Source organism: Alligator sinensis, unplaced genomic scaffold, assembly GCF_000455745.1.
Source record: "Alligator sinensis unplaced genomic scaffold, ASM45574v1 scaffold288_1, whole genome shotgun sequence".
Lineage (NCBI taxonomy): Eukaryota > Metazoa > Chordata > Crocodylia > Alligatoridae > Alligator > Alligator sinensis.
The window spans coordinates 100,341-125,154 of NW_005841876.1; the positions used below are offsets into that span (position 1 = coordinate 100,341).

General features: G+C 40.9%; 1 protein-coding gene across 1 annotated transcript in view; it reads left to right on the forward strand.

The window, feature by feature from the left end:
• The window catches only part of MYO16 (myosin XVI), a 418,223-nt gene that overhangs the window by 65,880 nt on the left and 327,529 nt on the right, over window positions 1-24,814 (forward strand). The window contains exon 7 of the mRNA XM_006017262.3: window positions 12,409-12,559. Coding sequence (XP_006017324.1) covers window positions 12,409-12,559 — 151 coding nt within the window. The remainder of the gene's footprint in view (window positions 1-12,408; window positions 12,560-24,814) is intronic.

Sequence of the window (24,814 nt, forward strand, 5' to 3'; positions counted from 1 at the left end):
AAATCAACTGCTCAGAAGCAGCAGTAGCATTTCTATTTAGGCAGTACTTAGAAGTCAATTGGCTTAATGGCTCATTATAATCTACCCAATTCCTGCCAGTTCTTTTTGACTCCACAGATCTTAATGACTAGGGATCTACTTAATTCACGGCTTTGTGTTTTTTGTGAAAACTGTGAAAAATGGCATTGTCCACAATTGATAGGAAATATTGCATTGGCCGTGATTTCCTGCAAAATCGACCTAAAAAAAGAATACCCCCCCCAGCATTTTAGTCATATACTATGCTGCTTTAGAATTTCTCAATGCTTACTGTAATACAAATGCAATGTGACAACCACTGCAATCATAGATCACTTGACTGAGGATTACTGTCCGCTACAGCCATAGACTAAGTGAAGGCACCAGTCAGTAAAGTAAAAATGTTTCAGTGCCATCTTTTAAGAAGTTAAATGCAGTGCTGCAGTCTGAAGATGAGTGAGCATATCTATATGAGATGTTTAATGCAGAGCTGACTAATTAGCTCCCCAGTAAAGTCTCAGTGTCTACACATGCACCCCTATTAGGGCACAGTAAACACAAGTACTATTCTATGGTGGAATTATTTAGTGTGCCACATTGCACATGTAAACACTAATGGGGCTGGCTGGGGCATGAGGGTGCTTTAGTGCAGGGGTTGCCTGCTGCCTAGCCCTGACACTGAAGCACCCTCGTATCCCAGCCAGCCCCTCTGCAGTACATTGAGCCAGGTCAGAGCAGCACCGGGCTGGCAAGCTCATCCCCTTGACCACCCGCCAGCTGGGGCTACTCTGACCCAGCTTAATGTGCTGTGGTCCCAGGTGCATGTGTAAATGTGGTGCCTAAGAGCAGTAAACTGGTGTGAACTACATAGGACTTTATTGTGTTGCACTAATAGCACGTGTACACATGCCCAGTGAAAAAGAATTTACTTTCCATGGGATCTGCTATTAAATTTACTGTATATGCCTCTTGGCCAATCAATGGTAAGGGGCAGTGTCAGTGAGAAATGCCCACAAAATTGGCTTTTCGTGTTGCAGGCAAGCCGCAAAAATTGCTTTATCTCACCAAGAGTTAAGTAGATCCCTATTAATTACTCTCTTTCCTTTTGAATGGTCTTGATGAGCATTTTTACACATACTCTGGGACTCAGTGCCAGGCGCTTTAATCAGCAACCCATGCTAATAAAAAGCATCCACGCTTCACACATACAGGTTTCCCTTGATTCATGTGGATTCTTTATATGAGAATTTGCTCTTTTGCAATAACCATATTTAGATCCATAATTCGTTATATGCAAGGGAAATTCTCTGTTATGTGATCAGTGTATATGCCCCCCTGCCCAAGCAGGTAAGTCTGTGGGGGGAGGGGAAAGGGCCATGGCCCCACTCACCTCAGCCCCAGCTGCAGCGGCCCCAGGAGTGTCTAGGGTTAGCTGCCTACAGCTGCTGGGATATACCATGCTCTGCCTGTCCCCACATGCCTGGGCTCATCCCAGCTCCTGGGCTGCGTGGTGCCATGGTGCAGGTAGCCGGTGTCGGCTGCTTCTGGGGCTGCTCCAGCACGGTCTAGGGTGAGTGCAGACAAGCGGAGCCCTGGGCTGCGTGGGGCGCAGCACTCACCTCAACACCAGCTGCCTGCACCCGGGCACGGTGCAGCCCAGGAGTAGAGGTGAGTGGGGACAGGCGGAGCATGGTGCAGCCCAGCGGCTGCAGACAGCTGGCGGCAACTGCTCCCAGGGCTACTGCAGCTGGGGCTGGGGTGAGTGCCGCTCTGTTCCCTCTGATTTGCTGCCTTGTGCAGCCCCAGAAGCGGCACCCCTGCCCCCGCCCCTTCCCTAGTTCCAGCCTCACTCCCTCCCTCCCTCCCTCCCTCCCCACCATGGGAACCTATCCCTATTTGTTACATTGTAACGTGGGTTTGCTTTATGCAAATTTGATTTATGCACTGCTCTCTGGGAATTCATGTACAGCATAAATTGAGGGAAACCTGTATCAGCATCCCCATGTGTCCCTGTGCTGATAAAATAGTGGAAAGGAACATTGAACATATTTTATTTCAAAGCACTCTGCTGTCATTTTTTCAGTGCAAGGGCGCATGGGGATGCTGATACATGTGACGTGGAAGGCTACCAGAGCACATCAATTTCTGTGTTCTGTCAGACTCAATTCACTGAGTCTGTTCCGATGCACTGGAAGTGCATTGGAGGAGGCTCCCCGCATGTATTTAGGAGCCCAATGTTTTACTAATCAAGCTAGCCATTCCTTGGCAGTTTTACTGTCTGTTAGCTACCCCTGGTCTCTATCTTCCTATTTCACAGCCCTGAAGACTATTTTTATCTCTTTTCAAAATCGTAGATCTGCCAAGGGAGTCTAGTCGGGAGCTAGAATTTCAGCCTTTAGCTGAGAAGCTAAAAGCTGCTGACAGTTTAGCTGTGAAACTGCATATTTTTTTCTGAGTTGGAAGGGGAGGGTGAGTGAACTGAAAATTAGGCAGTGTTCTTCCTCTATTCAGCTATATCTCTGGATAAATCTTTTTTTTTTTCTTCATTCTGTTTTCCTTGAAACAAGGTGTATGTCTTATTTGGGGGCATGCATTATGAATGAAAATATAGTAGCTTGAATACATGAATTATGTCACATTAAAATATGTTATCCTCATTACATGAGTAATGTTAAATATCATATTATTAAGTAGTTCAAACTTGCAGGGCTTTAAATCAAATGCACCAATTAGGGTAAAGTTTATTTTTCTTTATCCATTAAAGACTAATAACCCTAATGTTATATCCATTGACATTATTTCCTATCACATACTTCAAATGAAAGCTATGAAGGCATTTATTTCTGTTAATTTCCAACCTGGATCCTGAAATGACATATAATCAGGTAGTCTGCCAAACAGTGAAAAAAGGGTTGCCCTCAAGCAAACATGTATTTCATTGTAAGTTCAATTTCTTTTCTTTTTTAAAAAGAGATTTTATTTGTTGGTTCATTTTCCATATAATTCCTCTGTCTCCAAAGAATCTCCAAATGCTCTCAGAAACTGGACACCATCCAAAAATTGGGGACCTAGTACATGCATGGTTGCTAAATGAGTTGCTAAAGTGGAGATGGTTAACAAACAAAAACAATGGCAAAGAATTAAATGGTTTTTTTTTGTTTTGTTTTTTAAAGTCACTTCTATATAAGTGCATGCCTATATAAGGGAAATGAGTTTTTGTGTCTGTGTTTACATTTATAAATATATTATGAGAAGCAGCTATTCAACACTAACCTGAATTCTTTCTGCTTAGTCCATGTTCATTATTCTTTCTAATAGCATATTTTATACATGACCACTGGATTAATTTTGGACTTCCTTTATTCTGTGAATCTGGGCACAGATTGCCTTCTGACCTCCAAAGCCATCAGTGTTCTGAAGAAATGGCTGAGGCATGGCAGGGGGGCTGTGCAATCTGCTCTCCTCACCCCTTGCTCCCTGAAATTAAGAAAAGGAGAGTGATTCTTTGAGACATTTCCAAGTGGTTGCCCTTTATATGGTAATAAAACTAAACTGATGTGGGCAGTGACCTTCATTGAGAACTCCTAGAACAGCTCATGGAGTAGAAAAATGAAGATAATTGACTCTGAAAATGAACCATCTGTGGAAAATGAAAATGCCCGACCATATATTTTTTTCCTTTTTCCTGAATTTATGATTGTCCTGAGACTCTCAGAACACGTCTACATTACAGTCCAAAAGTATGATTGCAGTCTATATGGACACAGCCAGTGTAGCTTTAAACTAGTGTGCCTGGCTAGTAATACCAATGTAACTGCAACAACACTGAGCTGAGCTTGGGCTATGCATGCAAGTATTATCTAGGGTCCAGCAGAGTTTTGCAGCCTACGCTGAACTCTACACCACCACAGATTATACTGTTATTAGTATCTGAGTCTGATAGTTCCAAGATATAGCTACACAAAGTGCAGTCATGTCTGTGGATTGTACTGTAGTGCATATTCTCATGGGGTACTTATTGGCATTACATTTAGATCAACCTAACCAGAGTTAAGTCAACCATGTGCTCAATATGTGCAAGTATCTAGGAGGTTAAATTCAGCTTAAAAAATGTGTGCTCAGTCTCAGTTCACCTGAGTAGGTGTACTAATTTATATCAAGATCAGGTTAACCCAGTCTAGGAAAGGGTTAACCTAATCTTCCAAAAGCCTGTATGTATCTGTAGTGTAGCTAAGGGCTGGGAAAGCCCAGCCACTGGCCCCACCATCCCCCCAACCCTGACTGGGGTATTTTTAGCCTCCTAACCCCCGCAATGAGGCAGCCTCCTCTCCTGCAGATCCACTGACCTCCCCCACAGCAAAGCCAGCAATCCTGCCAACCACCTTGCAAACCCATTAGTTTCCCTAATCCTGTCTCCCCCCCCACCTCGAGTTACTTACGTCAGGCTCCCTTCATGGCTCCTGGGACCAGGTGATGGCTGCCTACACTGCTTTTGTGGGTGTGTCTACATATGTATTTGATGCATGAAAAGTTTACTAGTGAGTAAACTACTCATGAGTAAATGCTCTTGCACAGGCATCTACACGCAGGGAAGTGGGAGCAGATTTGCTGCTACTGGCAGCAAACTGCTCCCACTTCCTGGGCCCCTGCAATGGGCCTCTGCAACTACCAGGGGCAGCTCTAGACTCCCCCTTGGTGCTAGCCCAGGGGCTGGTAGGGAGAAGTAAGTCAGGAGGCAAGTGTCTCCTGGCCAGGGCTGGGACATTGCACCTTGCTCCCAGGGGCTGCCTACTGCTGGGGCAGGGACAATGTTCCCTGCTTTGGCAGCAGGGAAATCCTGGCTCTGGCTTCTTGGTCCTGGCCCAGCTAGCTCACTGCTAGCTGCCCCACCAGTGGATCGGGACAGGGGACTGGGTCCTACCCCACCCCTACAGCTCTTTACAAGCCCCATGCCTCAATCATTCAATAGTGGCATGGGGCTTAGACTTGCCTCTGACCAGAACAGTTCCCAGCCCCTGCTTTATGATTACGGAGCAGGGATTATTAACATCTGCCTGATCCCCTCTCACCTCCATGATCACATAGCTGGGTGGGGAGCAGACTGGGGAGGATCTCCCAGTCCCCTGCTCCCCAATTGTGAGCTCAGAGCCAGGGGCTTGGAGTTCCCTGCTGCTGGGGCAGAGGGGCATAGTCTACCGCCTGGGCTTGTGTGGCAGAGCCTACCTTGGCAGCAGGCAGCTCCCAGGGGCAGCTCCCAGTCTCCTGCCCCTGTTGGCCAGCTGACTGAGAGCTGATTTGCTCACAGTCAGATGTCCACATGAACGCTACTGCAAAATAAGTTATCACAAGTCAATTTGCTATTTGCATTTGCAAATTTACTCATGACTACTGAGGTTTACTGCACTGTAAGTGTGTGCACATAGACACACACGCTTACCGCATAGTAAACTATGCTGCTGTGCAGTAAAGCATCTTATGTAGCTGCACCCAGTAATTAGTAAAGTAAGTCACCTGGACCTAGACCAGATGTGGTGAACACTTCTGCACCTGCTTTGGCAGATCAAGTAGTATTTATCAGAAGCTAGAGGTAGATTATTTTTGGTATTGGGTCTAAACTATGAATCTGTTCATCAAAGTTTAGATGTTGCTGTTGATTATGATCCTCCAAAGCTTTTTGCAAGCCCCAAACTTCAATATTTTTAAACAAAAGTACTGACAACCTGATATCAGAAAGAAGAGAGCAGATCCAGTGCCAAGTTACCATGGGTTGATCCATTCTAGAGAGATGTGTAGGAATAAAATGGACATTACAGATAGAGATTATGCCATACTCTCTCTTATGGCACAAAGGTCATAATAGAGCGTATTAGCCTCCTGGGATAGGAGAGTTCTCAGCAGGCACAGAATGAGTGTAGCTGACTCCCATCCCATTTGGCACTGGATTGAGTAGGTGGGAAAATAACTTGAGTACGCTATGCATCCAGCTTTTGTACAGTCTTCTAGAGAGCTCTACATTTTACCAGTTCACAACAGATAGATTGTTCTAATGTATGAATAGGCCAAGCCCAAAATATGCCATGCTTTCGTGCATGCAGTACACCCCAGAAAAAGATGCACGTTTCGTTTTTGAAAGGGTGAATGAAGAATAAAATATCTTGTAATATATTACAAAGTAACAACAGGTAGGGACCTGAGCCTCCTTATATTTCTGGGCCCTATGGATCACATGCAGTCTTTACTTTGGCTTTTGCTTGGTAAGCAGTAGAAATGTCTCTTACCATATATCTTGCATATAATGCACAGTCCAATTTCTAACACCTGGGTTTTTTTTAAGTGTGTGTTGCATGCAAGAAAATATGGTATATCCTATGAAAATCAGAGAAGCATACCCAGTTTTGTAAGGCTTCCCATTTGTCTTCTCTGCTGAGCTCAAGTGAGATCTCTTTGTACAGTGCCAAACAATTCTAATCTTGACTGAAGTGTTTTGGTTTAGTTCAGGTAAAATGTCATCATTATTATAACAACAAGTCTGGGCCATTGTTCCTTTAGACCAGACTATCTCCACAGAAAACATTAGGTGAATTTTATGCTACCCTTCCTGTTTTTGTTGTACACTTTAGTTTATATCTATTGGGGTTTTTTTTCATGTCCTGATAGGAAGAAGAGTAATGTATTTGGGTAATAGATCTGCAAGAGTTAACTGAAACTGTACTTTCTGACAATTTTTGAATATAGCTGACAAATTCATTTTCATTGAAATGCATTATAAAGGAAATGTGTTAAAAAAGAGAGAGAGAGAGAGGAAAACCAATGGTAAATGATTCCTGGTCTATCAACAGAACTTAATTTGACCAAATTGGTTTGCAATTACATTATTGATTTCTGGCAGAACAGCTTGAACAGATGAATTGATGGTCAATATATACTACTCAGTTAAAGAAAAAAGTTTAGCTGTCTTTGTATTTGTGTTATGCTGGGTTACAAAGCAGACATAGCTTCATTGAGCAATCATTATTGGGTTTAGCTGGATAAACTCCTGGGACTGTGAAAAGATAATTCCTGTATTGGAATATGTTTCTTTTCTAGTTCTTCTACTAAGTTGTTTTAGTATATCTGACTTCCAAGCAATGTACAAGGAAGGTAAATTACAGGAAATGTCGATAATGATTACATATGAAGTGCTTCTCCTTCTCAGAAAATGCAGATGTTAATAGCACTTCATTTTGGTCCCTGATTTTGTATATGTGTTTGTGGAACACGTTTACATAATGCTTCCTGTTTGCATTGCCATTTTATCTGAGCTTTCTTTATGGTTTGATGAAATTTTACCACGCGTGAATAATCATGCACAGGACTGTGAAGTATAACCCAATAAAAAAGCTAGTTTCACATAGTAGGTTAGGCTTACATGACCAGTAGCATGCTTTATATATTGTTTTATTTTATTGTTAACTAAAGAGAAACTATAGTGTTTTAAAGTACTTCCAAAATTCTCAGTGATTGTGTGAGGTTCTGTTAATGTTGAACAAATCCATCTTATGTAAGGGTTTGGCTACACTAGAACTTTTCACTGCTTCCATTATAAAGGTATAGTTAAAAAAGAGTCCTTCCTTTTAGTGTGGATACAGTCATCCCACTATAAAAGGATGTAAATCAAGGGTATAAATATACAATCAATCTACTGCAGGATTAGATGGTACCATTCATTTTCTGAGGGTGCCACAAACCACACAAGTTGCAAGTTAAACCATGGGCAGTGAGGCTAATTTTCAGAATGGAGGCGAAATTTGCCCTGGGCTGCCTGCTCCCTGTCTCCACACACTGCTCTCCAGCTGGCTAGGGTGCAGGGAGCTTCAGCATAGGGCTTCCTGCCAACTAGCCCCACGCTGAGGCATCCTGTGCCCCAGTCAGCTGCCCGCCATCCCCAAGCACGTGGAGCCTGGATGGGAGCTGGCAGGAGCTTGGCATAGCCCACAACAAAAGGCACGTGCAGCGGCATGCACTGCAGCACAGATTTGTGCTGCTACTATTTGTGATGCTGAATGCACATGCCCCTGCTCATCTGGACATGACCATGAAGTACAGCCTTGATACTTCACAGGTTAGGTTTTTTACTCCCCTAAAAATTATCCAATTTTTACTATAATAGCTTATTCAGATTTAGGGAATGTAATAAGCAGCAGTGGGAAAAGGTGCCTGATCTTGGTTTTGCTACTATAACCATAACAGTAAACAAATCATGGTATCACACTCATAACTGGCATTACTTTTACTGATATAACTTCTTGTGTATATACCAAGCTTTACTATCACAAATCCTGTTGACTTAAGTGGTAGATAAATAATTAAAAGTCATGAAATTGTTCACAGAGTAACATTGTCATATTTCACTTGCTGTACCTTTATCATAAAGTAAATATTAATTGCAATAATTAACACATTTATGTCAACACAAGAATGCAAAATGTAACTTGCACAATGTGTCTTGAATCAACATTATAATAAGAAGTTTACATTTTTAATTTCCTGACTGAGCATTTAAAAGTGTTATTAAACAAGTTTTATTTATATGCACTTTTGTAGTTGATTACTCTGGTGTTTTACAAGGAAAAGAAAGAAGTAAAGATTTGAGGTTGAGAAGCTTTGCTTTTAAACTTTTTAAACCCTGAGCTGAAGTTATGACATGATGATGAAAATTATTTTTGAGAGAAGTTTTTTTCCTAACAGAGTTTACAACTACTAAGAACATCCATGAAAAAAAATGAGTACAGAATTTGTTTCTGCATTGAAATCTGCCTTTATTTAAAGTTTCCTAGAACATCTTTTTACCTAATTATTGTTACTCCAATACTATTGATACTCCAATACTAACTGGAATATCCATTATAAAAGTATTTTTAGTTCTGGAATGTACGCCTTCAAAATGTACATCATCATACCATATACATCATCTTTTCTGTCTTAAAATACTAATTAATTGACAACCAACAATTCAGAAGATACAGTATTTTATGGGGGGGGTTTAAACAATAAATATTTATAATACATTATGGCTTATAAAATAAAAATTATATTATGCAATAGTTTAACACATTAGACTTTTCTGAGTAATGTGTGCCAGTAAGAGTAGTCCTATCGTGCTCAAGTAGATTACCCTTGATATCTGACCTCCTTCTCCTTTATGCATCTTCAATTCTGGCTCAAGCCTTGTAACTCCCTTTGTGGTTAATTATCTGGCAGTAGAGTATAGCATCCAAGAGATGACTGCTCATGCTAAACCACTTACCTATATTAACATAAAATCTTCTGTTGCACTGAATTACAGTTGATCTTTTCAACAGCATTTTTAATTTAGGAGTTCACCTTGTGACTAATCTGCATCAAATATTTATGAAATACTTTTTTAAATGTCATTTTCCTTTCTGGAAACATTTTATTTCTATTTAGGTGCCAGTCTGTTGTATTGTTCTTAGCATCTTTCTGAAACTAAATCAAAGAAAATAGTTTATGTGCTGTCTGTTCTATTTTGGAATCATGTCCTATTTCTGGTAAAATAGAACTATAGAATTATATTCTAACTCTATGTAAAAATAAATCTCTAAAATGAAAATAGTTTATATGACATATATCTGCCTATACATCAGTACAATGTCACTTCTTTTCAAGAAACTGCTGTATTCACTATTAATATGTTTTGATATTATGAATATAATACATTTTATGAAATTTAATGCATTTTAATTAATTCTCTTTTTTGTAAGAGGCTCACTTTTTAAACTCAAATTGTTATAAAAAGGTAGTAGAGGGATTTTTTACAATATTCTACCTGAACATTTCTGCTCTTCTCCCATTCTGCAGCCTGCAAAATATTTTCTTTTCATCTATCTGTCCTGAAGAGTTTAGTGACTTATCTAAATGTGGTGCTACAAATGTGGTTTGCATGTCAAGCAGTTGGGATGGGTTGAGGAAGGATGAAGGTAACACCAATGAGCTCTCATGAACCTTAGCACTTAAAAGGAAACATCATCTTACTATTAATTACTTACAAATAGCAGTTCCAAAACTTTTAAGAGATCTTGATTACTGTATCAAATAGATTTTGATTGCTGTATCATCTGAACACAACTTCTAATCAGAAAATTTGGAAAACATTTATAAAAAGCTTGGAAGCATCTAATATGATGAAAATAAGGTGGCCTTTTGTTTATTTTCGGGGTTTTTGCTTGTCTGTTTGGTGGTTTTTAAATAAACAAAACCAAATAAGCCAAAAACACCTAATTTAAAAAAAAGGGTCTTTTTGAAATCAATATGACAAAAATCCAGTCTAGAAGAAAACTGGGAAAAACTTTGAGCGATAAAAAAAGAACAGTTAAAAGGGTAGTTGGAACAAAATATATCAATTTTAAATTTAATTTTAATACTTCAAAGCACACTATTCATTTTTAAAGAAAGCTACTTGAAGCCATCAGCACTGGAAGCATCACTTTCTGAAATAATAGAAGCTATTTCAGATATATATGGGACAAACATTCTTCTCCTTTGAGGTATAGGTGCCTAAGAATAAAATCTGTTAGTTATTTATTATATAAAGAGTCAGCAGATGCACTTACATTATTTATGAAGCTTTACATTTTTCATGATGATAAAATGGCCCTTATTTAGGGAAGTACTAAACCTGTGTGAAATATTAATTTTCTATTCTGTGAAAAATGTCAAGAATTCCGAAATATGTTCACCCCTAACTAGGACAAAAAGCCAAAACAACTTCTTAGAATAGTCAATCAAATATTTAATTTTATTAAGTTTATAATGCTTCATTTTGTTTTCAATTTCAATTCTTTATATGCTTTAGTTAAAATAAATAAAACAGTCATTTTGAATAGAAAACAATTCTAAAAATATTAAAAACGAATATATTTGGAGGCTTTCCCAGTTAGTTCTAATATTCAACTTAATCACAACTGATGTGGTCTCAAAAAAAGGCAGTTTAGTTGAAAAAGAATTTCCATTTAAAAATAATTTAATTTATTCTAAAAATGTATTTTTGCTTGCTGTGGGCTTCCTTAGGGCAGCATATAAACACTTTCTTAAAATTAAACAGGTTCTTATGTTCACCCTTCAGTAGCAAGTCCTGTCCTTATTTGGGGCCCATATTAGGGATAAGTGTTTTTCCTGCTCCTTATGTTTCTGGGAAATAGAACAGTTTCTTGTGAAATTCTGCTGTGATTCATTATAAAGCTCCAAATGAATTCAGAGGGACCAGAATTTTACTTTCCATGTCTTCAATGACTTGACACTTCTTTCCTATGCATTATCTGCTCCCCATCACACATGCTGGGCACGTCTACATGAGACATTTTACTGCATAGTAGGCTAATTTGCTGCACAGTAAACATTACCGCCTATATGTGTGGAGCAATCAGGGTAGAGTAGATTAATTTATTGTGCTGCCAGATAGTCATACAAGTGGTATTCAGCAGTGCAGTAAATTCCTGTGCTTAAATACACCTGTAGGTGGTGATGTCAGAATTAGTTCGCTCTGGCACAATTTGAGCTAAAGTATGTTCAGTCACATGTATTGTACATGTAGACATGCCCACTGAAAGGAAACTGAGAAAGCTGAATTTACTTACTCTTCTGTTGGATCTTGCTGTCATGGCTCCTCTCAAACTCACTTCTGTTCTGAGGCTTCTGCCATAGTTTGTTTCCCTGGGTCTACAATCTACCTGAAATCTTGAGAATGCTTGCAGGATCTGGCATAATGCGTTTTTGCAAGTGTGGTGCACTGCAGACTGAAAGTATGGGCAAATTCGTAAGTGAAGCCTTTATGAATAAAGTTTTGCATCTTTGCTATTTAATTTTAGATAGTCTTGTATTGCAGATAACTGATCAGTATATCTGGCTTTTTATGCAGATAAAATATAGCTTCTTTATTGGGTAACCTTAAAAACTATGGATTTTAATTTTATTAGCTGCAGTGACAATATCTGTATATTGAATTATGATTTAACTATATTACTTTTCAAAATACTATTGGGGAGGTCAATCATATCTTTTAAATTCAACTTTCTAATTACTTATTGATTTGTTATCCTAGCAAATACACATCCGTGCATATTCTGCTTGGCTTGCTAAGCTTTCATTTGAAAAGGCTGCATAAAAGTGAATGTTAAATCAAAGAGCTTTGCCAAGACTAATGTATCCTTAGCACAGAACAAACCAAGCAAGCAATCTTCTGTTCTCATCCAATTTATGTATTTGGATAAGGGAAAACTGTCTTAAACTCAAATTATATTTGAATTCCACATTCATGCCACCCAGCCTTGGCAATCTTCTGTTTGTCAGGCATCTTCAATAGGAGTCTGATTGCTTTATTGATTCTCTCCATAGCAATCCTCTGGCTATACCGATTGCCAAACAAGACAGTTTGCTGGAGAAAGACACCATGTTCAAAGATGCAACAAAAGGTTTATGCAAGCAGCAGTCTCAAGACAATGCATCAGACAGTGTCCTAGTAAATGGTACGACCAAACTTGAACAGGTAACATGTCATTTTTCTTACAACCTGTGTAAATACCTTAGACTGTAAATTGTAAATCTGATGAGTATGAAAACAGAATAATCTTCTACATAAGAATAAAATTGAGTCCATGTAATAATTCAAGGTACAGTCATTTTCCAATGCTAATTCCTAAAATAACATTGCAGTTACAAGATTTACGGGTCTGTTCGGGGGTGGGGGGGGAGGGGTATTCTTTATAGCTAAATGTCTTGGAACCACCCCATGTGGGATACCACCTCCTTCTCTGCAGTATACTGATATGCAGTTGTGATTGAGAGAGTGGCTGATGCTAAATGCTCCTCAGAATGAGCATAGTGAGCTAGTAGAATATTCTCATTAAGGGTCTCAGGATTCTGGTATGCTTTTTTATTCACAGAGCTCAGAATAGATCTTTTTCTTTTGAGGTGTACTTGAGGGCCCATTTTGTTTTAGAAGAGACAGCAAAACTAAGGTACTGGCTAATTATGTAGGGAGTATTAGTATTTAATTATAAACAAATAGATTGTAGAGCTAGCAAACTGTCTGAACTATTATTTGATACGTAATTGTAAATAATTGGTAGGATGCCAAGAACCTTTTTATAATTGAGACCCATATGCTCCCATAGTATATATATAGTAACAGAAAAAATAATGTACACAATGTCCTTGAAATAACAATGTACACAAAATCCAACGAGCAAATGAGGCTTTTCTGCTGATAAGCTTATAGCTCTACATTGATTCCAAATAGGGAGCCTTCTAGCTGGGCTATTGCATTTGTGAAGTCACACTGACATACTGTGACTGTAAATGAAGGGTCTGCCTGCATAGGAACTGAGTGATGAGGACTCTCTTGTGATACACGCAGAAGATGATTTCAAACACATATAGAAGGCCATCCCAAACTGAGAGAATGTTTCTTGAAGAAGGCAGGAATCAGAAAGCAAGAGAACAAAAGCAGCAGTTAAAAAAAGTTAGGAAAACAAATCTATGAGCTTTAGGGTGTGAACAAACATTTGTGGAACCTGGTTAAGGTTCAAGCAGCATGTGCTGATGCTGGGAGTGGTGTGTGCAGCCTGAGGTTAGTAACTTAGGGTGTAGGAAGTGGGCTGACAGGAAGGCTGGGGGTGCTAGCAGGTACATGGGGGAGAGGGGCTAATGGGGCTGGGCCCAGGGGACATGGTGGATCCAGGGTTTGGGGTTGATGGCTCCATAAAGTGGGGGATTGCCTAGTCCAAGAGTTGTTGTCATGGGGCTAAAATGGCCCGTTACGTCAAGGTGGGAGTGTAGGGACATCACAGCATTGGGGCTGGGGTGAGTGGCTGGGCTTTTCCAGCCCTAGTCTGTGCCTGAATGCATGTAGGCATTCACTACATCTGGATAACCCATTTTAGATTGTACTAACCCAGGTTGATCTAAACTTAGTGCATGATTTTTGGATGATTTAAGCCCTGCAAACGTCTTTTGCAGGGCCAGGCATTTAGATTGACCTAACCTTGTTTAAATGTAATTCTTGTACATGTAATTACTTGTAATTCTTGTACATGTAATTCTTAAACACTCTTAAGCAATCAGATGGTAGAGCTTGAATATAATGTAGTGAAATACCCAATGCCGGTAAAGAATTATGAAGAGCCGTATTTGGTATTTGCAGAGAACAAACCTGTATTTTAGCAATCAAGCGTGACTAGCCATTTTTTTTAAAGAAGGAACTTCTTCTGTGATATGATTGGATTGAATGACAGGATTCATTTGTATAGCTGAAATAATTTTTTCTGGGAGAAATGCTAATATTATTATTATTTAGTGCTTGTAAATATTTCCCAATATCTCCCAGCACCTCTACAGCCTTTCCAGGAAGTCACACAAATGTGATTGCTTGTTTACATAGTGCAGTCCAAATCCTGCCTCCTCTTCTGTGTATGTGAATTCAGCCCTGTGCTGAGGAAAGCACAAGACCTAGTTGCCAGATAACTTCCACACAAATCTTATTTTGATGGCTTTACATGAGGCTGATGCCAGGATCGGTTGGGCTGTGGGCAGTCACTTATTGAGTTACTATAGGCAGGCTGAGGTCACACCAGGTATCTGTTGCAGTCTGAGTCATCAGGCCAAGGACTGAGGTGGTACCATGGTTAGAGAGGATGGTAGATCAGAGTTGGAAGGTTGAAACAAGGCAGAGACAGGGACTGTGATGAGCAGGGATCCAGGTTTTCCATTTCCCATGGAAAAATGGAATAAAATGAGGATTTTTCCTCTTACCGGAATAAAACATGGATTTTTTATTTTAGCAGAGAAACCCACAGATTTTGCAGTTTTGCAATGAGCCCTCTGCAGGCTGGCAGAGTTCCAGCCTGCAGGGGACTGTGAGGGAGCAGAAGAACAGCAGTCAGGGAGGGGGCACCATGTGTATATGCATATGGCCCCAGGCAGCCTGAAGAGCGGCTCCTGCAGGGAAGTCGGGGGAAAGGGGATTGAAGCCCCCATAGGGAGAGAGGGAGGGAGTTGGGCAGGGCTGGGGCTGCTGCCCAGTCAGGCAGTGTGTGGGGCTTGGGGATCGGGGCTGCAATGCGTGGCAGCAGGGCCCCAGTAGGGAGGGGGACAGGGCTGTGGGTTGCTTGTCTGGGGGCGGGGGGGGGGGCCGGCTCCCCATCACTGTGCACACTTCCAAGGGGGCAGGGGGTCCTGTGTCCCCCAGATCTGTACAAAAGGCAGAGGCAGGGGTAGGTTTGCACTCCCTGCTGCCCATTTAGATTCCCCACCCTGCTGCTCTCCCCTGGGGCCTATGCAGCCAGGTGGCTGCAACCCAGCACGATGAGGCAGAGTGGGGCTGCACAGGGATCTCTTTGCTGCTGCAAGCTCCACACTGCCTTGGTGATGCATCCCCTCACAGGCAGGGGCATTGGCATGGGGTTGTGCCCCTTGCTGCCGCCATGCACCTCGCCAGGGCAGCATGGAGCTCACAGCAGCAAGCAGCTTTCCTGCATGGCCCCATTCCGCCCTGCAGCTACAAGTCACACCTGCCAGGCTGCAGAGGCCCTGGAGGGAGGCAGCAGGGCAGGAGCCCAAGCCCTGTGAACAGATCTGGGGACATGGGTCCCCCCAGCCTCCCTGGAGTGCATGCAGCAGCAGGGAGCCACCCCCACCCCCCGCCCAAGCCCACAGCAAGCAGCAGGGGGGAGGCAGGCACATTAATGTGGTATGTGTCAGGGGCAGGGGGCTACAGACCCAGGTCCCTGGCCCCATAGCCTTGGAAACTGGGGGCCTCTCCTGCAGAGCTGGGGGAGCAGGGGCTATGGGTGGGGAGTGAGGGGCACCAGGGGATTGAGGGGTGCCAGCAGGGCTGGGGGCAAGAGGTTGTGGGGCACCTTTCATTTTAATCATGGATTTTGGTGTTTTTATCAGAGAATTTGCAATTTTTTTATCAAGGAAAAGCAGGATCCCTGGTGATGAGCCTGGGATCAGGCAGGAGGAAGACAGAGATCCAAGAAGCACATATACAAATGACATTGATGGGACAAGTCCCACAGAAAGTAGGAGGGATTTTATAGTCCCCCTGCACCTGACTCCTCATCAGTATTTTCATGGGAAGGACCAGGCTGGGCTGGGACTGGTGTTTGATCAGCTGCATGGTGGTGTTGAGTTCTGTCTGCTTGCTTGGCTTCTCCAGGTTTAAATCCCTAGGTCCTAACGGAGTTTTGAATTTTGTTTTATGTGCAGAAGCTCAAACTGTTATCATTTAACTATAAAAAAATGGCTGGAAAGGGTAAGAAATTCAGAGATCTAGGGAATACATTCAGTTTTGTGCTGCAGAACTAAGCTTCTTGAAGGCCTTTTGCAAGGCCATGGGGAGATGCCAGAAAGCTCAGTGCTGCTTTTTCTTCCCCGCTTGTACCCATTTATAGCACTCCTAACATTCTGTTTTCGCCTCTTGGCTGCAGTAGTTGCTTCAAAGTAGTTCCAGAGCCACTCCACAATCTGAACCTAAGATTGCTTGCTGAACCATACAGCTTCCCTGTCTTCTGAGGCCTGATTGGGTTAGGTGCTGATTTCTGGTTTGCCTCTGTAGTAGTGAAGGCAGCAGCAGCACATACAGGAACACCAAGGAATTTATAGTGGAGGATGCAGGCTGAGCTTCACCTGCCCTAAAGCCCTAGCTCTCTAGCACACAGCACAGTGGCCTGTTTGCCTTCTGACTTCCCATACATCAGCACCATTTAGGGCTGGATCTCTCCAGTGTGGGTTGCTGAAGATAAAAAGATCCAGACCAAGTTGAATGTCTTCCCTTTACCCCACTGTGGACTAATATATACAATCAGCAATCTATCTGCCATCTGGGAAAACAGATTTCTGCTGGGCCCAGCTAATATTATTAGGCATGTAAGCCCAATAGTAGCCATCTGTATTGCAGTGATGTCAAGTTTTAGGGTTCAAATTCTGCTGATAATTCTTAATATGAGAGAGGTAGAGTTTCATATAATATATTTTTGGGTTTTTTTTCTTAAAAGCAAGCAAACAAAAGAGCATGAATTTGTGAATGTGAAAAAAGAGAAACCATTTAAGTCAAGAAAGCAGAAGTTGCATTCCAGAGCTGATTTTCATAGGCTTAGCTATTTCAGCATGACTTCCTGCAACAGCTACAATTCATAGCTTGAGACAGCAGAGAAAGCACTACTTGAAAATCATTGTCACTGTCACCTGAGGGTCGTCTGTGGAAGGCTGTTACCTGTAGAATTTGTTAAAACAAGAAAACAGGATGCATCCATGCCTTTTGACCTTTATAATGCAGGGAAGACCAGCATCAACTTTCCTTCAGTATCTGTAGGTTTTAACTAACCAATGTGACATCCTAACCCCCTGGAGGCACATAAAGAACAACTCTACTTGCATAATTAGTACTGAAATGGGATAGGTCACAAACACAGTCCTTCTAGTCTGAATAGTTATATTACTGTGCGAGCTGCTGTGTTAAAATTCATGGTTTAATAAAAGTTTGAATATGGCAGAAGCTTGACTAACCTTCAGCTCCCTCTGACAAGCGGAAAACCAAGAATACAGTAACGTTAACATTGAAAACATGATATAGGTCTGATTTACGTCTTCAGAACAAACAATATAGTTACATGAATTGTATGTTCTAAGCATAAAATAACAGGGATTGGGGACATTATTGGAGAAAGATTAAATATTTATTTAATTAAAAATACCTTTTTGTGAGTTCTGGTTGCAATGTAAATGATTATTTTCCATGTTTTGTCCAAATGAAACTACAAACACGTTTTGTTTTCTCCATTTGATATAGCTGGTGGCCAACAGAATTGCCATTACATTCATTTATATGTCTTGGGGATAGCTTCTCTCTCTCTTTTTGTGTGTATGCATTGTCTGCTATATTTTTATATGCATAATAGTAATCTAATATAATTACTCATATGGAACCATATACTGACATTCTTTCTCACTCTGGGTGTGTCTACACATGCTATTAGCATACAGCAGCAAACTCTGGCACATATCACACTGGAGTTTATTGGTCCCGGGCACGAAGTTTAAATGTGTGCCTGGGACCGTAGTATGTTGAGCTGGGTTGGAGCAGCCCCAGCTGGCAGGAGGTTTGGGGGGTCAGCCTGCCAGCATAGGGATGCTCCGACCTGACTCAGTATGCTGTGGAGGGGCTGGTGGCCGCACAAAGGTGCTCCAGAAAGGGTCTAGCCAGGAGGCTAGCACTGGAGCACCTTCATGCCCCAGGCAGCTGCATCAGCATCTACACATGAGCTGCTGTGGAGTTAATTAGTTTCCTGTGGCCTAATGAGGCTGCATTTGTAGACAGTGAGAAGTTTACTACAGAGCTAATTAGCCTTCTCCAAAGTAAAAGTCTCATGTAGACGCGCCCTCTGAGTAGTGCCTAATTCCAAAAACTAATCCCATTCTTTTCACTTGTGTTAGGGTGAAGTTACATATTGCACTTTGACAATACAAAGGTTGCTAAAAACATGAATATCTGCATGTTAAAGCTCTATAACTTGTGCTGTGCGCCCTCTGAGCATCTCAAAGTTGCACCACTTCAGGTTAGGGGTAACTGTGGGCCATGCTACGTAACTTGTGTTAGATAACTTCAGCCTACTCTACAGAGATTAACATGAGCAATTTGTAGTCCTCCAGCATCCGGGAATGCACTGCTCCCAGCCCACCTGCCCCCTTCTCCCCAAGCTGGGATAGAGTTCAGGGGTCTTGTCTCCTCCTACCTGTGGCCCTGCTCATCCTCAGGGAATAAACTGTATTAACCCTTAACATGTGACTACTTACAGCATGTTATAACTTTAACACCACTTAATGTTCCATAGATTTAATATGCTCTGAGTGTAACATGTAACTTTACCCTTATTTAAGGGGATGCCTGCATTGAGGTGGCACAGAGCTCAGTCTCATCACTGAGGTGATCGGTGCTCTCACCCAGTGGCTGAAGAGGTGTCAGCCCTTGAAGTGAATCTGTAAGGACATTCTGATGGTGTCTCTGCACTTTGCTCAAGTCCTAGATTTCATACATCCTTAAGAATAGTGGTTAGGTGCTCAGGAAGGCGATGGTATAAACCTACCTCAACATAGAGCTCTTCATGAATCAGTGTGTTAGAATCTGTCCCTGTTTAGCTACAGGAATTTGAAACGGCTGTAGTTGTCCAAAGAAAACCATATTGATATATTGTAAAATTTTGTGTAATCTAATTTTTGTGTTATTCTGAACATTATTGCTAATATGGCAGGGGCTAACTTTAAATTACTTATTACAATAACATTGTAATAAGTGAACCTGGTGTACATTCCAGTCTGTTTGACTTGACAAACTCTCTTTAATATAGATTTTCACAACCAACATTAAATAAATTCATTAAGTAGTTCTGCATTCTTGAACTTCACCAAGAGTTGAGAGGTGATTCTTTGAAATTTTGTTGAGAATTGATTCTTTGAAAGTATCAGGGCAAAATGTTTTCATAATGGAGAGAATATTTAGCATTAAAAATAAAAAAAGCTTTGGACCTAGACCTCTTCATGCATGCTACTTCTAACAAGGCTTCACTCTAATTTATCTTTAGTAGTTGCATTACAAACTACATTGGAAATAATCATACTCTGTTTATTTGTTCATTAAGATATGCAGGGTCATTATTCAGGTTTTATTTTCACATATTATTAAAACATGGATCAGCATATTTCACATGGTGTGTGCAAGGTTATCATATATTCATAAGCAATACAGTGGGTAGATTCAGACTTTCTCAAGGGAACTGAGAGGAGATTTTCAGTTTATTAGGTTTGGAACAGACATTTTTAATATTGGAGATATACAAGATGTCTTGTTTTAGACACAAAAAGTAATAGTAGTTCAGAATTATCCACAGCTGCAACATGTTAATTAAAAAAAGACTTAGCAAAATAATATCTCTATGCAATAAACTTCTTATTTCATAAAATCTAAGTAACACATCAAGTGATTCCATTTAAAAAAAGCAATGAAGGAGGTTTTTTTGGTTTGTTATTGAATGCTTTTCTTTTCTCATAGTAAAGTGTACTCTTTGATCTCTTCTGATTTTAGGTACCCAAAATATCAGAGAATGAGGACAGTGTGAGACATCTTAGAATTTTGGCAGAATTGACAAATTGTGTTCTTGTCAGTTGAGAGTTATATTATTTTCTGGTACTGGACTGAATTATATTTTTTTCTTGTTGAGATCACTGGCACATAAATGATCTGTGTATTCTATTTTACAAACAAACCACAAAACAATTAAATAGTCTTTGTATTTGGCTGAGCTATTCCTTTTTCACATTGCCTTAGACATAACTTGTGAAGCATACTGTTGACTACATATACACATATACGTATATGTAATCCACTCTAGTGTGGATTGTGAAGGCATAACTTTTCATATTTTTATTTTTGTTGCTTTATTATCGCACGCCATATGCCTGAGACATAGAAAAGTTTTCATAAAAAATGAAAAATAGAATGCATGCCATTTTTGATAGCATGAGTAAATTAAGTTTCTAATGAGAACTGGAGAACTAATGAGAATCTCACTAGAGATTTTTTGTTGTTAAGTAATGTAAAAAAATGTAGATTTAAAACATACACATTACTGTAAATGCATAAATTAAACATTCCTAAATATAATACTCCCATTTGAATAATGATTCAAATGGTCAATGAAGTTGTTGAGACAGTTACATTTGAAATGGTATGCTATCTCTATGAATTGGCTTATTGAGAATCACAATAAAATATATATTATGGATTACTTTCAGAGTCATAAACAGGAGATGAGGGAAAAAAGTCTATTAGATTTATCTATATACTCAGAAAAAAGGTGGTGAGCAAAACAGAGCTAGGAAATGCCCCAAATGAGAAATTAATAGTGTAAATAGTAGTCACATCCCAGTCAATTAATTTGGGAACTAAATGTATTTGAGATTTTTAATATGCCTCTCTGTCATCTACCAGAGTTTGAATCTAGCTTCTAGTGCATTTATTTGCTCAGTGAGACAATATCATCATGTTTGTCTTTGAACTTGGGTGGGTAGTACATTAGTATGGGGATCTGTGTACTTATTTTTCTGGGTGATTTTGATCACTTACGTAAACAGTGTTAAATGAGCTGACTGTAAAGAAAGTACTATACACAATGGTGTAATATAGCATGCACTTTTTCAGCATAAGCATGGGAAGGTTGCATAACTTATGGGAGGAATTGGTTGGGAATTTTTCAGTAAAATAATTTTCTTGGAAAATGCTGATTCATCAAAACGACATCTGTAAGAAGGTGACTTGGGTTTGTGCAAAAACCCATGTTCAATTCCCTGCTCTCCCTAATTCAAAGTAGAAACAAGTTTGAGTACCCCAGTTCTCAGATGAATGTAACCACCACTAGACTAGAGACTTAGCCCCTCTGTTTCTGACAAATTAATATGTATCTATACAAAGTGGTATAGCTCAAACAGGCTCAATTAACAGATTTATTTTTATAGTCCAATGGTTAGGAAATTCCCCTGGAGTATGGGAGAATCGAAAAGAGTATGGATTTTAATTTGAGTCTTCTATATTCCAGCTGAGTGCCCAAACCACATAAGTATCCTAAGGTGGGGGTCACACTCCTGGTGCTTGGTTTTTGCATTTCATGAAGAATGCTGAAATGTCTCTACTACTCTGCTCCCCACTTACAACACTTCAGATATTTGGGTGGAGGAAAGAATATGTGCTCTTCTGCTTGCTTTATTAATGAGTGCTATCCCAAGTGAATACAAATACAATTACATAATTTTATTCATTATAGCTGCAACTTCAGTGAGATACAGAATGCTACAGACTTAACACAGCTATTTGGACATTTTTTATATTTTTTATCTTTTATATATCTTTTTAGAAATTTGAATGTAAGATATATCCAGGGCACCTACCATATTTCAGGGCACCTACCACTTCTCTAATTGGGAGAAAACAGTTATAATTAGGTTTAAAAACTTTTAAAGTAGCCCAATAGACTTCCTGCTACTCGTAATGATTCCTGATATCCAGTAATCAGTACAAATAGTCTTTGGGTTTTGTTTTTTTTCCAGGATGTTCCAGGAAGAGAAGTGACTGCAGTTCATCCCACTGGGGGATTTCTTCTTTTTCCCCTCCCTGGGTAGAAAGATTGTATTTCTTGACTTGAAGAACAGTGCCTATCATTTGTTTAGAACTAAATATCCACTCCTCTGGGCCTGTAAATGCTACACTTTTCAAAAGAAACTTCCACATTTGAGAAAGAAAATGGGAGAGGAGAAATTATAATGATAGAAGCTTAATGCTTCTCAGAGTTTTGAAGTGTTAGAATAAACCTTGGATAGATTGTTGAGTGAAAAGAGGTGAGGTGACTGTTTAATACCGTATCTTTGCTTAGATATGTAGCTGTGGACTCATAAATATTTTGAAGCTCCCTATGTAAGCCAAATTGGGTAAGGTTATTCTTAATTCAGTTTTTTCCAAGATATATGCCAGATCATTACAGATAAGATGAGAGGAATCTATTCAAATGTTATACCATACAGCAGGGAAGAGGAAACATCATTAAAAATAATTTGGGGATTGCTATGTTCCTATCTCAGTGAAAAAGCATATCAGACCAACACAGACCTCAAAATCCTGATCGAACATCAGAGCTTGAAAGTGTACTTCAGATGATCATTCTGAAAGCTGACTCCCACAGTTATAAGTGAAAAGAATGACCTTGCTACAGTCTGGGACCACATATAAATGCAAACTTTTTGATTAATCATTTTGCTTAAAAATACTTGCATATAATTATTTGGTAGGCTGCCAAACGTGAATGAATGTATTAATAATTTGCCCTGGTTCCTGTTTTGTGTCCCTTTCTAATTCAAAGAAAAATCTCATGATGTTGATGGTCTCCCTGGCTAGGGACAGACATTTAAAATGCCAGAGCCTGAATTGATTCAACCTTTGTAGGTCAGTCCAACCTGTCTAGGTTAAACTGGTTTGTAACAGTACAGACTTTCCCTGTGGATTGAGGCAATCCGGGCACATGCCTGCAGTTGCTCAGGCCAGCAGCCAGGGGCACTAGAGCACACCCTTAGCTGCAGGGAAGCTGTGCTGGGACGGTATGGCCAGTCTGGGCTGAACTGGCCAAAGAGGGGTTTAATTCCCCCCCTCCCTGTTCCACCGGCAGGGACCTGAGCCCGGATTGCTGGGCAATTTCCCCTCGCTGATACAATGGGGGCCACCATAGCCCCTGTGGCAGAGGGGCAAGGAGGGGGGTTATTCTCTCCTAAGCCCCCACTACCCTTGGGAGGACCACAGCCGGGTCTGCCTGCCCTGATCTCTGCCACCACCAAGTGACATAATAAGCCCCCTCCTGTCCCCTCTGCGGGAGGGAGGGAGAATAATCCCCATCCTTGCCCCCCCCCCAAGAGGCCCTGCCAGCTGGCATCTATCCGTGCCTCTGCTCCACCATTGCAGCAGGAGATGGCAGGTCCCTTGATGGGGGTAGCAGCCCCTGTTGTAGTGTCAGGGAGTGTGAGCCTCTTCCCACTGGGGGCGCTGCGGGGCAGGCAGAGCTGTGGCTGATTGCACATGGCAGCACCAGGGCCAGGAGGGGACCAGAGCCTTCCACGCCCCTCCCCCAAGTGTCATGGTCCATAGCCTTCCCCCCGGGGGCAGTGGGGCTAGAGGAAAGAATAACGTTTCCTCCCTGCCCCCTTTGCCTTGGGCCATGCTGAGCTTCCACTGCAGTAGTGATGGGGGAGCACCTGGTAGACCTGGCTCAGGTCCTTGCTGGTGGGACAGGAAGAGGGGAATTAAATTCCTGTCTGGGCAGACCTCCACCCTTGCCTGTCCCTGCTCCAGCTGGGAAGCAAAGGGACGAGGCCAGCCTTGCTAGGGCAGGGCCAGCCTTGCTTTGCTGGAGCAGAGAACATGCCAGGATGCTGGGGGATTCTGGTTTAAGTTAAACCAGGAAGGGTTCTGGGACAGACATTTCATAAACCAGTTTGAGCTAAATCAGTTAAGTCTGATACTACATTCAACCAGGTTTAGCTCAAACTGTTTTCAGCCATTTTTAAACTGTTTTATGTGCACTGAATCTCTGTTCTGTTACAGGTTTAAACCAATTTCACTTTAACTGGTTTATGTGTAATGTCTGTCCCTAGCCCCTGTGTCTAACTTTTTACTGAAAATCCAAACAAACTATTAAAATGGCAATAATGACAAAAAATCATGGAAACTGTCTTCATTTGATGTGTTCAAATTATATATTTAATGAATGACTATTGTAATATGAGTGAGCCTTACATTCTCTTTGCTTTCTTTTAGTTTGACAGCTTTGCTACAGATGAAGAGCCAAAAGAATACTAGCTAATAATTGTCTGCAGTTAGACTAATCTGTACTTGCTCTTTTAGGTTAGAATGAAGACTGTTGAAATACTGCTGATAGAATTTGAGCTGTTATACACACATGATATGTTGTCTATGTGTCCTCAGGGCTTAGCTTTGGATCACCACCAAGAAACAAACATCTGGGGTGCAGTCAGATCCTTTAAGAGTGTTTCAGGGTGCCAGTCAGTGTTAACACTGTTATGTGTGCAAGTGAATGATTCAAAATATAAATCCAGAGGCTTGAAACAGAAATCCACAGTCTAAAGACATTCTGACTTCTTGCACTCTTTCTGAGTTCTTGGCAACAACAGGATTGCTCTATTATTTTCC